The sequence below is a fragment of the Leptinotarsa decemlineata genome, unplaced genomic scaffold, assembly GCF_025532065.1.
Source record: "Leptinotarsa decemlineata unplaced genomic scaffold, Ldec_3_MD MMD2_P_RNA_scaffold_14, whole genome shotgun sequence".
Taxonomy (NCBI): Eukaryota; Metazoa; Arthropoda; class Insecta; order Coleoptera; family Chrysomelidae; genus Leptinotarsa; species Leptinotarsa decemlineata.
In genome coordinates this window covers 13,813,429-13,828,747 of record NW_027412528.1, presented here as the reverse complement: position 1 = coordinate 13,828,747, position 15,319 = coordinate 13,813,429, and the positions used below count along the sequence as shown (strand labels likewise).

Sequence of the window (15,319 nt, the reverse complement as noted above, 5' to 3'; positions counted from 1 at the left end):
GGAGAACGAATAGTTCCAATGATTTCGGCACTTCTTGTTCCCTACAACGGATTCAATATCCCCCGGAGCAAAGGGCAACTCCGGTGTCTCGTCAATACCGTAAGAGTGCCGTAAATGGTAATATAGCACTCTTAGGGCCGCGTTATGTCGATGGATATAGGCCGAGACCGCATATGCTGGACATGCCGATAGCAAGTGCATTAGGGTCTCGGGCGCCTCGCGGTAGGCCCTGCACCTTGTGTCAGGAACCTCTATACCCATCACGCGACTGCGGTAGATTAAGGTGTTGAAGACACCATCCTGGAAAGCCATGATGAACCCCTCAGTTTCCGACTTCAGCCCACTCGACCTGAGAAATGCAAACGTCCGGCGCTTTGATAAGCCAATGTCTCCAATGTTATTGAAGAAGACCCCATGCATTGGCGTTTCCGCAGAAGTATGGTGATCTCTACGGCTTTTATCTGAGCTTTTTGCTGAACGGTTTCCAACTCGGTGACAGAGTTGTGGTCACCTCGTTCAGAGTCGAAAACTATACCGAGTTCATCAGCTGCTCGGGCAGCTGCCCTGAAGAAAAATGCTCCAATTCCTGCTCTCTCATGGTCACGGACCATGCAGAGAAAAGGATCCGAACTCCTGACGACTTTACAGGCTGTATCCAGCACCATTCTGTCATGCAGACACTCCAAAGTCAAAAGTCCACGGCCTCCCTGTTGTCGGGGGAAGTACAACCGTGGAACGGACGATTTGGGATGCAAACTCCTATAGAGATGCATTATTTTTCGGGTCTTTACGTCGAGTTGATAAGCTCCTCCCGAGTCCACTTCACTACTCCAAACGAGTAGAGTAAGATTGGAACGGCAAGTATATTTGTTGCAGCAACTTTGTTCTTCCCCGACAGTTCCGATGACCAGATCTGTCAGAGTTTGTGCTGATACTTGCCGCGGAGAGGGTTTTTCACTGCTGTTACCTTTCGTGAGTGACGTTGTTCCACCCCGAGGTAAGTATACGTCTCTCCGGCATCCAGATGGTGTAGGATGCTTCCATCTACGAGCTGCACATCCTCTCCGTAGTCCCCGCATCGTCCTCTTTCGAGATAAACCATTGCACATTTGTCTATCCCGAATTTCATATCGATAGCATGCGTGTACTCTTCCACCACCCTCAAGACTGATGGAGATCCTTCTCTCCGTAGGCTCAAAGTTTAAGATCATCCATATAAAACAGATGGGTGACCTTGTGCCTCCGGTTTCCGGGGGTGCCACTGTTATACCCTCGAGTATTTCTGAGCGCAACGGATAATGGCAATAGTGAGATGCAGAAGAGAAGGGAACTGAGGGAATCACCCTGAAATATGAGCTCATGCGAAATTGTATCAATTGCCTTACGGTATTCGATTCAGGCCATAGAGAGGTTACGCTTACATTGTATCGAGTCCTGCGTATATATTATTATTATTATTATTATATATAGGGTGTAACATAAGTACGTTAAAATATTCAAGTGACGTATTCCTGAGACAATTTTAAGAAAAAAAGTCTATATGAACTTGTGTCCGAAAATAGTTCGTTTCGGAGATACGGGGTGTTGAAATTGAAGTTTTTTGTTCGCTTTTTGAAAATGACTCTTGCAAAAAATAAGTTATTTGCACGAAATTCGGAACCCAGAGTTTTTTTACGTGGGAAATCATAATTTCGTATTGATTTTCATATAACATTTACAGGGCGCTGCGTACGCTGTCATTATTTTGAAATTGCCCTAACAAAATAGATACATCTCCTCAACAACGCTGGAGGTGATCGTTTTCGAGATATTTACAATTTTCTATATCGATACATATCACTTTATAGCTAAATTTGATTTCAATAATTTTTGTCACTCTCCGCTTGCAAATTAAGTTAATTAAATCGAGTAGGCTATGAAAGTTTGTTTATAAAAATAGAAGTTCGCTGTCACATTTTTAACTATTGACAAATTCACAGTTAGGAGTTTATAAAGTGATTTTTTGGTACCATGCCCGACTTTACGAATGCTGAAATGGCTGATATGGTTTTTGCATACGGCTTGGCTGACGGAAATTCAAGCGAGGCCAGACGCATCTATCAGGAAAGGTATCCTCAACGCGTGACTCCTTGTGCAGCGACATTTGCGAATCTTTCCGGCGACTTTCCGAATCTGGAAGCTTTGAAATAAATTCTGCAGTAGGACGGCCACGGACTACAAGAACTATAGAATTGGAGGAGGCGGTTCTCGAAGAAATTAGTGAACATCCAGAGACAAGTACAAGAAAAATAAGTCAAACTTTAAATGTGAGTCACATGACACTTTACAGAATTTTAAAGGAACAGCAATTATATCCTTATCATATTCAGCGTATCCAGGTACTTACGCTACGTAATTTCCAACCACTTATCGAATTTGCCCAATGGCTTCAAAGAAAATTGAACAACATCCGCAAATTTTATCGAATATTCTCTTCATAGATCAGGCAAATTTTTCAAGAAATGGTATCATGAACCTCCACAACAACCACATCTGGGCGGAAGATAACCCACATTCGATAACGCAAACTCATTTCCAAGGCAGATTCAATTTTAAGGTCTGGGTAGGCATAATTGGGGACTATTTAATTGGACCCTATTTTCTCCCCTTACGTTCGAATGGAGATGCTTACCTACCATTTTTTGGAACACGAGCTTCCCCAACTCATAGAAGATGTCCCCATTGGTCTCCGAAATCACTCTTGGTTCATGCACGATGGATCTCCTGCTCATTTTAGTGTGATAACAAGAAATTTTTTAGACGTAGCATATCCCCAACGATGGATAGGAAGAGGAGGTACTGAGCATTGGCCCCCGAGGTCACTGGACCTCAATCCAGTCGATTTTTTTCTCTTGGGGACACACAAAATCACTAGTTTATGCTATCCTCATTGAAAACGAGGAAATGTTGAGACACTCCGGAACTCCGGACATTTTTGAACAGGTGCGAAATTCTTTGATGAGGAGAGCAGAAGCTTGTATTACTGTTGGAGGTCGTCACTTTGAACAGTTGTTGTAATAGTTGTTTTGTTAAATTTTTATATGTTTATTTTCCTAATAAATAACAAAGTACTTCTCCGAATTGTTTTTTTTTTCTCCGAAATGTAGCACTTTCTAATTGAATAATACGAAATTATGATTAACCACGTCAAAAAAACTCCGGGTACCAAATTGCGTGCAAATAACTTATTTTTTGCAAGAGTTATTTTCAAAAAGCGAACAAAAAAATACAAATTCAACACCCCGTATTTCCGAAACGAAGCATTTTCGGACACAAGTTCCTTTAGACTTTTTTTCTTAAAATTGCCTCAAGAATACGTCACTTGAATACTTTAACGTACTTATGTTTCACCCTGTATAAAGATGTATTGAATGAAAATTAAAAAAATAAAGTTGACTCTTTTGCAGTTTCATAGGGAGTTCATAAAGAAAAATTTGGATTGACATAAATTATTCGAAGGTACCTTGTAGGGGACTCATTATCACTATCGTCAATATTCCTGCAACACCGGGTAAACCTGCCTCTTGATATAAATATGTCATAACAATGATTGCAGATATCGGTCCAGTCCATAATTGATGGCACATGACAGAAGCAAAGTCAAATCGGGCAACATCATTAGATAATAAATTCACTACTTTACCAGCAGGTGTCTCTCCAAGGGCTGTTCTACTGAGTTTTACAGCCTGAAAATAATAATAGCAAACATAAAGGATGTGTATATGAGAACAATCTACGATTTCTAAACAGTAGTATTCTGAGGTCGATTCTCTCACCTCCCTAACTTTATAATTCAAAGTGTGATAATCATCACAGTTGATGGTGCAATAAAACCTTATCCTATAGCAAAAACATGATTCCAAAATTATCGTCATGAATCCTGTCCGTCTACCACTTGTAAAGACCTCAAAATTAATCATTCCAATAAAAACATTTCTTGATCCCCACAAACTTTATTTGAAAAATATATCACAACATGTTTCGCTAGCACAGTAGCTTTTTCAAGTGATTTGAATACTTTAAGTTTTTCCTTACTAATATTTATATACTACAGGTAACCATATTGCCTAAACCTCTACCTAAGGTTCAATTATGATCACGTGAAGCATATTACCTCACATCTATATCAATAATAATTCTTTCTTGGTGATCTATTCAAATCTAGTTTGTCATTCATCAGAATGTTTGAGTTTTTAAGTTTATTCATTTCCATTGCTTCCAAATGATTCAGTTTCAAACCTTCATTTTCTATGTGCGAAACTTCGAACTCTTCGTTGAAGATATGACTTTCTTCTAGAAGATGATTGAATATGTTGAATTTGTTTTCTTATTTACATAGCTCGTATGATGGTCCTGGATTCGTTACCTGAATGTTCTGCTAGTTTGACCAATATATACTTTAGGACACGTTCCACACTTTAATTTATATACTTCTGATTTCTCGAATTTGGATGTTTGGTCTTTATTATTTTTAACAAACTTTACCAACGTATTACTGGTTCTATATGCAGTTTTAATATGTTGTTTCCTCAAAAGTGAAGCTACTTTTTCCGTTGGTTGTCCAAAATACGTTAAAGCTCTATAATTTTGATTATCTACCTTATTATTAGGAAAAACATCTCGAATCGCTTTTGCGTAGACTTTCTTGGCAAGTAGTTTGTTAATTAATTCGGCTTTATACCCATTGTTAACCGCAATTTGCTTGATGATATTAAATTATTTTTATAAATTATCTATTGAAAGAGGAACATCAACTAATCTGTGAATCATGTTATTATAAGCTGCTACTTCGTGTTGATAAAGATGGGTAGAATCGTAATGTATAGTAATATCCGTTTAGGACGATTTGTGATGAATTGAAAAATCATGTTTGTTGTTCCTTCTACTAATTGTTAAGTCCAACAAATTGATTGAGTTGTCTGCTTCTATTTCAATAGTGAATTTAATGTTTCATGATTTTGTTGATATCCCTATGAGAAGTATCTAATTGCCTCTTAGTACCTGTAAAACATACCAAAACGTCATTTACATGTGTATGCCAATACAAGAAATTCTTAATCAAAGGATGTTTAAAAATGGACTTCTCTAGATTATCCATGAAAATTTCTGCAAGTAAGGGGCTTAATGGATTTCCCATAATCAAACCTTTTGAAGAAGAATAAATATTGTTGTTGAATTGAAAATAATTTTGTTAGAGACACAACGACAGAAGGTCAATTATTTCTCATCTAATAATTATATTACTAAAGTAATACTATCATCAAAAGGTATGCTAGGAAATAGATTCTGCACATCAGAGGATAGTAATTTTGCGTGGTCTGGTAGAGGTATGTTTTCTATTTTATTGATTAAGTCATTTGAATTCCGTAGACTGAATTTTGGTTGAAAGTTACAATGGTTCAAGATGATATTGATTAGCCTTTTTGATAATTTCACTGATGGTGTAGTGACGAAGGAAACCACTGGTCTAATTGGATAACTCTGTTTGTGCAATTGTATGAGTAAATATAATTCAGGCACCATCAGAAAGGTCAAGAATTTCTTGTATTGGCATAGATATGTGGATGACGTTTTGGTACGTTTTACAGGTACTAAGGGGCATTTAGATACTTTTCATAGGGATATTAAGAAAATTCATGAAAACATTAAATTCACTACGGAATAGAAGCGGACAACTCAATCAATTTGTTGGACTCAACAATTAGTAGAAGGAACAACAAACATAATTTTTTAATTTATCAGAAATCGTCCTATACCGATATTACCCGAGATAGCAGAAATACGTTTTATGGACGTTTTTAAAACGTCCCGCTTGGACATTCAGGACATCCTCAAAACGTTCACTTTATGGACGTGGACATCTTATGGGAGTCTTCGTAACGTCCATTGTTAAGAATCAGGATGTCTTTAAGACGTCCATAATAGGACATTACAGGTCTTCGAATGGACATTTACAGGATGTCTTTAGGACATCCATTTGAGAACATTTCATGGACATAATCAGAAGCTCAAAAAGATATTCACAGGATGTTCTATTTGTTTCTGTCATGCGTTTCTGTTGGCTAAACATGATTTATTTTTTATTTATTAGGTCAGATTTCCTCGAGAAAATTAAGAAAATATTGAACATTTCAAAATCTTTTATTTGAAACATCCATTGAAAATAATAATATAAATTAAATGATTATATTAAAACTTTTTCGTAGATTTCACGTTCTTCCTTTCCTTCGCCCTTTTTAGTCATGCCTGAATCGACAGTTGTTGTGATATGGCTATATTTGCCTTCTCAGCTGAACCTGAAAATAATTCAAATTGCTTATTCAGAATGAATGGCAGATGATCAATATGAAAACCCAATCTGTATCAAATTATTATAGATTTCTAATGTAGGCGGTGTCTAAATAATATACGAGTATACTCACTTATGATATGAGCTGCATTTTCCTTCACTTCTTCTTACTGAAAACTAGTGGCTTCAACATATTTGGCTGTTTGTTCTCATGATGAAGCTGTGGACGGTGGGATGACTGTATAGGGAGCAGATTGCGAATGCCGTTTAGCACGCATATAATGTTTGTTTAAGTTTGACCTAGACATTATGAATTCACTAACCTTTTAGCTTTTTAGTATTCAGTAAGATAAAGTGTAAACGTTAATAAGTCGACCACAATCACGAGTAACAAGAATGACATTGACATTCACGCGTCACACAACAACACAGAACCACAGGTACGGAACCAACTATTCACAACTATTAGATCATGTAGGCTACGCTACGCTATATTATTATTCTTCGCAAACATTCGCTATATATGATCTAAAACTGAACTACTAGTTTTACTTCAGTTCGTTTTAGTCATTGATTAATGGACAGTTTAGTGATCTGAACTGCATTATTCACCTTTTTTTGTTATTACTTTCCCAAAATGTCGACATTGAATGAATTAAAATATCAAAAAAGCGATGCAACTAAAGGTGAAGAATGTAATAATTAAAATCGACCAGACTTCCGTACAACCGACAGTAAAATGCAACAAGGCGCGTTCTGTGGTTGGTGACTCTGATGGAGGGAAGTTTAAAATTATCATTTCAAACGGTCGCATGCAAATTGAGTTAGAAATGCTTTAATTATTTGCCAACCCTAATTGCTAGTTCCTTAGCAACTGAACCAATACAGTTCAGTAGTTCGTAAAATTGCATTATACAACCTGCCCCAAAAGTTATTAACTAAAGTCCAAAACTCCACAATTTGAAATCAGTCTTGCGCGTGCGCACATGTTACGCATGACTTCGTGTTTTATGTATCAATTTGGAAATTGAAAATCACATAATATAATTCCTAAAACTCCATTCTCGAGATATCATTGTTTGAAATTGTTCTTTGATATGACCTATATGACCTTGATACCTATATGTTGGATAACTTCACACACAGTTTTGGCATCACCTTCAAATGTTCTACTGCTTATTTATGATTTAATAATGTTATAACAACGTTTTGCTGAATGAGACTTTTTTGTATAAAAAACATTTATATACGCCGTCTTTTATAATCATTTAATTATAATATATCCTGATTTTTTAATGTTTCTCATGAACTAATACAATGCGAACGTGAATCCAATGGAAATATAATAAAGTACCTATAATGGACGTTCTACGGACATATATTTCTGAGCGTCCCGAGGCTTTACTAAACTGGACATACTTAAAACGTCCAGACTTGGTCCTGGACATTCAGATGCTAAATGGACATGTAATGAACGTCTTTAAAACGTCCTGTGCTATCTGGGACTATACATTACGATTCTACCCATCCTTATCAACACAAAGTAGCAGCTTATTATAGCATGATTCACAGATTAGTCAACGTTCCTCTCTCAATAGATAATTTCAATAAAGAACTCAATATCATCAAGCAAATTGCGGTTACAATTGGTTTAAAGCCGAATTAATAAACAAAATGCTTGCCAAGAAAGTCTACACAAAAGCGATTCGAGACGCTTTTCCTATTGGTAAGGTAGATGATTGAAATTATAGAGCTTTAACGTATTTTGGACAACCAACGGAAAAAGTGACTTCATTTTTGAGGAAACGAGATATTAAAATTGCATATAGAACAAGTAATACGTTGGCAAAGTTAGTTAAAATAAAGACAAAACATCCAACTTCGAGAAATCAGAAGAATATAAATTGAAGTGTGGAACGTGTCCTGAGGTATATATTGGTCAAACTGGCAGAAAATTTGAGAATCGAATCCAGGAACATCACAACGAACTACGTAAATAAGAAAACAAATTCAACATATTCAAATCATCTTCTAGAAGAAAATTATATCTTTAACGAAGAGTTCGAAATTTTGCACATAGAAAATAAAGGTTTGGAACTGAATCATCTAGAAGCAATGGAAATCAATAAACTTAAAAATTCAGACATTCTAATTAATGACGAACTGGATTTGAATAGATCACCATTATTGCACTTGTTTTCTTAAAAACAGAGAAAGAATTATTATTGATGTAGATGTGAGGTAATATGATTCAGGTGATCATAATTGAACAGGTACGTTATATAGAGGTTTAGGTAATTTTTTGGAGGGAGTCTCAATTATGGTTACCTGTAGTATATAAATATTAATGTAAGAATAACTTGAAGTTTTCAAATCACTAGATAAAGCTACTGTGCTAGCGAAACATGTGATATATTTTTCAAATAAAGTTTGTGGAGATTAAATCGTGAGGTGTAGTTTTTGAAATAACCATATACGATACTTTATACTCTCAATATTCAATCTAGATGCAAATTTTTGTCATTCCTTATCAACAATACTAATCTCACTGTCAATATTAGGTGTTAACAACATTTTTTTGATTACTTTGTCTGCAGTTCCTTTCTATTGAAGAATGAACTGACACCCTCAGCTTGCTGAATTAGTATATCTTTTAAAGTACTGAAATACAATTCTTATGAATGTTACTTTTGAATATCTTCCTATACGAATTTCAGCTCACAACTCAAAGCCCCGTTGCGGTGAGCTCCAGGAAATCGTAAATTTTGCAAATCGTAATTTTTTCTTGCGTCACGTCATAACCTAATTGAGTTGATTGAGAATACTTGTGAGTCAGTTGAATATGATATGAGAAAGCTGGTGACTTTTTTTCATATTAACCAGTTACAGGTTTTTAGAAAAGTACTCTTGAGTATACAAATCGTAAATTTTGCAAATCGTAATTTTTTCTTGCGTCACGTCATAACCTAATTGACTTGATTGAGAATACTTGTGAGTCAGTTGAATATGATATGAGAAAGCTGGTGACTTTTTTTCATATTAACCAGTTACAGGTTTTTAGAAAAGTACTCTTGAGTATACAGGGTGTCCCTGGACTTCCTCTTTTCCTCTCGGGAATGTATAGATGGGATCAAAATATCACCAGTACTTCATATAACTTTTTTTCCTAAAATCCTTCGTTACCAAGTAACGGGCCCTCAAAGTTACAAAATGAAAAATGTTTTTCTTTGATAACTTTTCAAGTGAATATTCAAAATCATCCAAATTTTGGTAATTGACTAAACAAATGAATTCCTTCGATGAGCTTTCATGCAGGAGTCAGTTGTTTTGCTACAAAGTCAGGAACGGACTACCCCCGATGGTCCACACCCCAAAACTTTGAAATGACAGATATTTTTCAATATTTTTCAACAAATTAAGGTTACTTGGACAATTTTATGAATAAAAGTACTCGTGTGGAAAGTCGATCGGAGCAACGAGTCTTGATAAAAATGTAGTTCTACTCGACGACATCAAACCCGCTCGTCCACCATTATTTGAAATGAATAATTATCAAAGCAGAAATAATAATGATAACGTTAATTCAACAACATTTATAACAGGAATAATGCAAAATATGATAAATGAAGTCGTAAACAAAAAGTACAGTACCTATATGGAAGTTTAAGTCACAATTGTGATAGCAGATATTTTTTCAAAAGAAATATCAAGTTCTGTAGATTCGTGGTGTTTTTAAACTAACAAGCTACTCTACTATGAAATATCGAATTTATTCCATATTTTGTATGTACATAATACGTGTGGAATAATCACGTTTCGTGTTGATCAGTTATCTGAATCTCATGAAACTCAACATTCGAATGTTTCAAATACTTCTTCACAGCTAAACTGTTGAGGAGTTTCCCTGATAATTATAATTTTATGGAAGAAATTCTTTAACACGAATCTAAATTTAGCTGAAAAAACGCACATCGGAAAAAATATTTACTATACTAATAAAAAGCAAACGAATGAACTACAAAAACGGCTGCACATGATCAGGTGAAAAATATCCAGGGAATGATTATGTTCCATTTCTTTCACAGATGTTGACAAAAAAAACCTTTTAGAAAGTTTTGATAAAAAATGAGAAACTGGAATGCGATTTTGTTTTGTTGAGTGGTGCGTTGTCATATGACTATCATTGTATTGTCAATATTCTATAGGATATTTTGAATTTTTTTGATATGGCCGAACAGTTTACATTCAATGAATATGCAGATATGCATGTATTTTATGGACAAGCATTTTGTAATGCTGCAGAAGCTCGTCGTCTGTATTCCGAGCATTTTCCCAATCGAACGGTACTGTCAAGAGAAACATTCGAGCGTGTCGATAGCAGCTTGAGGGAGACAGGTATGTAATAATTGATAATTAATTTGAGCACGTTGTTTTATTTTGATATTATTGTAGGTACAGTTTTGCCAAAACGAGGTGGTGAGGGCGCTCCTAGGACTGTACGTACCGTTGTATCGGAGGAAAATATTTTGGAAGCCGTCGCTGATGATCCTTCAATGAGCATCAGAAATCTATCAGAACAGTTCCATACATCCAAGTCCACTATTCATAGAATAATTAGGGAACAACTGCTCCACCCATTTCACATCCAGAAGGTACATGCCATGACACTTCAAGATTTTCCAGCACGACTGGAATATGCCAATTGGTTCATGGATAGGCAAAGAGAGGATATGACTTTTATTAATCGAGTTTTATTCACTGATGAAGCAGGTTTCAGTAGAGATGGAGTTATCAACTCTCATAATCTCCATATATGGGCCGAAGAAAATCCCCATGGGATATTGCAAAGCAAACACCAACGGAAATTCAACGTGAATATCATGGTATCATAGGAAACCATCTTATAGGACCATTCGTTCTACAGGACCGATTGAATGGAGAACGTTATTTGGAGTTCATTCAGAACGATTTGAATGGACTTTTGGAACATGTTCCATTGCAAACCCGAAGAGATATGTGGTTTATGCATGATGGCGCTCCTCCTCATTTTAGTTTGATTGTGCGTGACCATCTGAACCATATTTTCCACAATAGATGGATTGGTAGAGGTGGGCCATATTCATGGCCATCGCGGTCTCCGGATTTAAATCCATTGGATTTCTTTCTGTGGGGGCATCTAAAAAGCCTTGTTTACGCTACACCTATTCACACAAGAGATGCATTGTTGAATAGAATAACATTACATTGTGAAGCCATACGAAACGACCCTGGAATGCTATTTCAAGTACAGAGAGGGTGTCTTCGCAGACTAAGAAAATGTATAGAGAGAGAAGGTGGTCATATCGAGCAGTTTCTGTAGCGGATTTTTCATTTCTGTTTGCTCTTGAGGCTCTTAAGTTTCTTTAGTTAAACGTGTTTGCATTATAAAAATTCGTTATGAACATTTTACCTATCATTTCCATTTTCCTTAAAAACTAATATTTTCGAATAATGGTAGACATCTCAGGATAAATGTTGTTGAATTAACGTTATCATTATTATTTCTGCTTTGATAATTATTCATTTCAAATAATGGTGGACGAGCGGGTTTGATGTCGTCGAGTGAAACTACATTTTTATCAAGACTCTTTGCTCCGATCGACTTTCCACACGAGTACTTTTATTCATAAAATTGTCCAAGTAACCTTAATTTATTGAAAAATATTGAAAAATATCTGTCATTTCAAAGTTTTGGGGTGTGGACCATCGGGGGTAGTCCGTTCCTGACTTTGTAGCAAAACAACTGACTCCTGCATGAAAGCTCATCGAAGGAATTCATTTGTTTAGTCAATTACCAAAATTTGGATGATTTTGAATATTCACTTGAAAAGTTATCAAAGAAAAACATTTTTCATTTTGTAACTTCGAGGGCCCGTTACTTGGTAACGAAGGGTTTTAGGAAAAAAAGTTATATGAAGTACTGGTGATATTTTGACCCCATCTGTACATTCCCGAGAGGAAAAGAGGAAGTCCAGGGACACCCTGTATAACGATGAAATTTATAAAAATAATATTGAATAGTGAATTTTACTACTTTGTGAGATATCTATCTCGAATCTCGAAAGTTTTCTACTTACTTTTCGATAAATCAACACAATAACAGCAGCTCTCACTCTCATTCCGGTATGAATTGCATTCATCATGTATTGGGTAAAAATCACTGTTGAGGAAATATTCAAAAATACTATACCACCAGCATAAAATAAAGCTTCTTCCTTAGTTGTTTTCGTATTTGGACTATAAAATTCTAACATTTTTCCCAGCATCAACGGACTGGTTGGTTTCAGTATGAGATCTGCTATCCCCAGGAGAATTCCTAACATAGCTATTTCAAACCAGAACGTTTTGAGAATAGCTCTGAAAAGACTGGGTTTTTCTTCGGGTTAATTTTTGCATTTTCTACCTGTTTCTTCCAATTCCTGAAATATTAACGCAATTTCACCATGAGAAGAATGACTCACTTGAAGAAGAATACAGAAGTTGAACATATTTAACAGTAGTTCAAGTACAAAGTACAAGTTTTCAGTGTCATTGCTTTTCGTATTTTTGGAATTTCTTCCTGACGTTTCGCTGGCGCGAGTGGCTAGCTTCTTCAGAGGTTTAACCATCATGGAACAAGACTAAAAGAGCATAAAAGGAACTGCAGACTAGGCCAAACAGACAAGTCAGCTGTGGCAGAACATGCACTGAGTGAAGGAGACCACAGAATTTTGTTTGAGAACAGAGAACCAATTGCCCCCAACCAGGGATACCATAGCCGACTGGTACGGGAGGCAATAGAGATCCACAAACACACGGAGAATTTCAACAGAAAAAAAGAAGCGGTGAACCTCAATCAAATATGGAACCCCATTTTAAGGAATTCGAGAACAACGAACAGAATGACAACGAGCAGCAAGATTGTTAATGTTCCAGGTTCAAGTACAGGTACAAGTGCAGGGACAAGTACAGGTACAAATAAAACTGATTACCTGACAAGGCATAAATACGCTTTACGAAGCCTAAAAGGTAGTCATCGGACAGCAAGCCATGCATGCCTCTGAAGAAGCTAGCCACTTGCGCCAGCGAAACGTCAGGAAGAAATTCCAAAAATCCACGGTTTGCAAACTCGAAAAACAATGGCACTGAGTGGTTCAAGTAATTCTGTGTGAACCAAATACCTAGAGAAATGTCGAAATTGAGGGTTAAAGAGAGTTGAAGGAAGCGGTTATCATTTTCTCAAGGAATTTTTCATCTTTCTTGGCCTAACTACTATTTCAACTACAAGCAAGTCCATGAAACATACAGTTCCGCTTAGTTAGAGCGATATTGAACCACCCAGTTAGAATGGCACAGTGGATACCAAAACTCTAAAATTGAACATGATACGGACCTACAGCGCAGTGAATCGATTGTTTTCAAATATGACTCTCTGACTCCCGGGACTAGGTAGTGACATCTACTTATTTTGATCTTGTATATATACAGTGTATTACATTTAAAACGAGCCACTATGAATAACTTCTGATACAAGGGGACACATTTTAACATCCTCACATTTGATATGACTTTCCCTATCACACCCTTAGAGCATGCATTCTCGCGCAGGCTCATTACTTCGTAGCAATACTATCTCTTAGCTCATGCGTCCACTCAAAGCGTTCGTTGTAATTGCTAGGGTTGTCACCGGTAGGCAAATCATCGTTATGGGCTCCTTCACCTTGTCTCTGGCCCCTCCGAGCGGGTCGATTGTGGGGGCCCCTTCCTCGATTACTAGGAACCAAGTTATGGGTCTACCGGGTGGTTAGCCCTGCTTTATTATTATCATTTACCGTTGTATGTGCTGGTCAGGCCCTATTCCCTGCTTCTCTGATACATTCAGGAGGGCGCGCCAGCATTATCAATCAACGACCACTTCCCACAACCGTGGGGTAAGTGATAATTGGGTCCGAGAATCATGTGCCTTGAGCAAGCGCAGGGAGCCAAGAATGACAGCCTTCTGCATCTGTGCGGCTGAGATTTCTGCCTTAGTGCGGCAAGCCGGTATGATTTTGAAATTCAAGAGTACCATTTCCCCAAGGACTCCAATAATCAGAACATCCATCTTGATAGAGTGGCCTGGATAGAGTCTGCAGAGTTCGAAGAGAGAATTTCAATATTTCATCCGTTTTCCCCTCCTCTTTTCGGACAATATTCGTCTCGCCAGGAGGTGAAAACTCCATGATAAATATCGTCTTGCTCTGGTAGTCGAGAAGGACTACATCAGGCTTATTAGCTCGTATGAGCCTGAGGGTGGAGAACGAATAGTTCCAATGAATTTGGCACTTCTCGTTCCCCACAACGGATTCAATATCCTCCGGAGCGTAGGGCAACACCGGTGTCTCATCAATACCGTAAGATTGCCGTAGATGGTAATATAGCACTCTGCACCTTGTGTCAGGACCTTTATACCCATCACGCGACTGTGGTAGACTAAGGTGTTGAAGACACCATCCTGGCAAGCTATGATGAACCCCTCAGTTTCCGATTTCAGTCCACTCAACCTGAGGAAAGCAAAAGTCAGGCGCTTTGATAAGCCAAGGTCTTCAATGTTATTGAAGAAGACTCCATGCATTGGCTTAACCTTTTGTTTACACAGAAGTGAGGTTATCTCTGCGGCTTTTATATGAGCTTTTTGCTGAACGGGTTCCAACTCGGTGACAGAGTTGTGGTCACCTCGTTCAGTGTCGAAAAAAAAACCGAGTTCATCAGCTGCTCGGGCAGCTGCCCTGAAGAGAAATGCTCCAATTCCTGCTCTCTCATGGTCACGGACCATGTAGAGAAGGGAATCCGAACTCCTGACGTTTTTACAGGCTATATCCAGTACCATTCTGTCATGTAGACACTATAAACTCAAAAGTCCAAGGACTCCCTGTTGTCGGGGAACTGACGATTTGGGATGCAAACTCCTATAGAGATTCATCATTTTTCTGG

General features: G+C 37.2%; 1 protein-coding gene across 1 annotated transcript in view; it reads right to left on the bottom strand.

Moving 5' to 3' along the window:
• LOC111516782 (ATP-binding cassette sub-family C member 4) overlaps positions 1–12,695 on the bottom strand; it is a 65,080-nt gene extending 52,385 nt beyond the window's left edge. The window contains 2 exon segments of the mRNA XM_074179594.1: positions 3,503–3,725; positions 12,445–12,695. Coding sequence (XP_074035695.1) covers positions 3,503–3,725; positions 12,445–12,690 — 469 coding nt within the window. The 5' untranslated portion in view covers positions 12,691–12,695.
• Between the last annotated feature and the right edge of the window lie 2,624 nt (positions 12,696–15,319).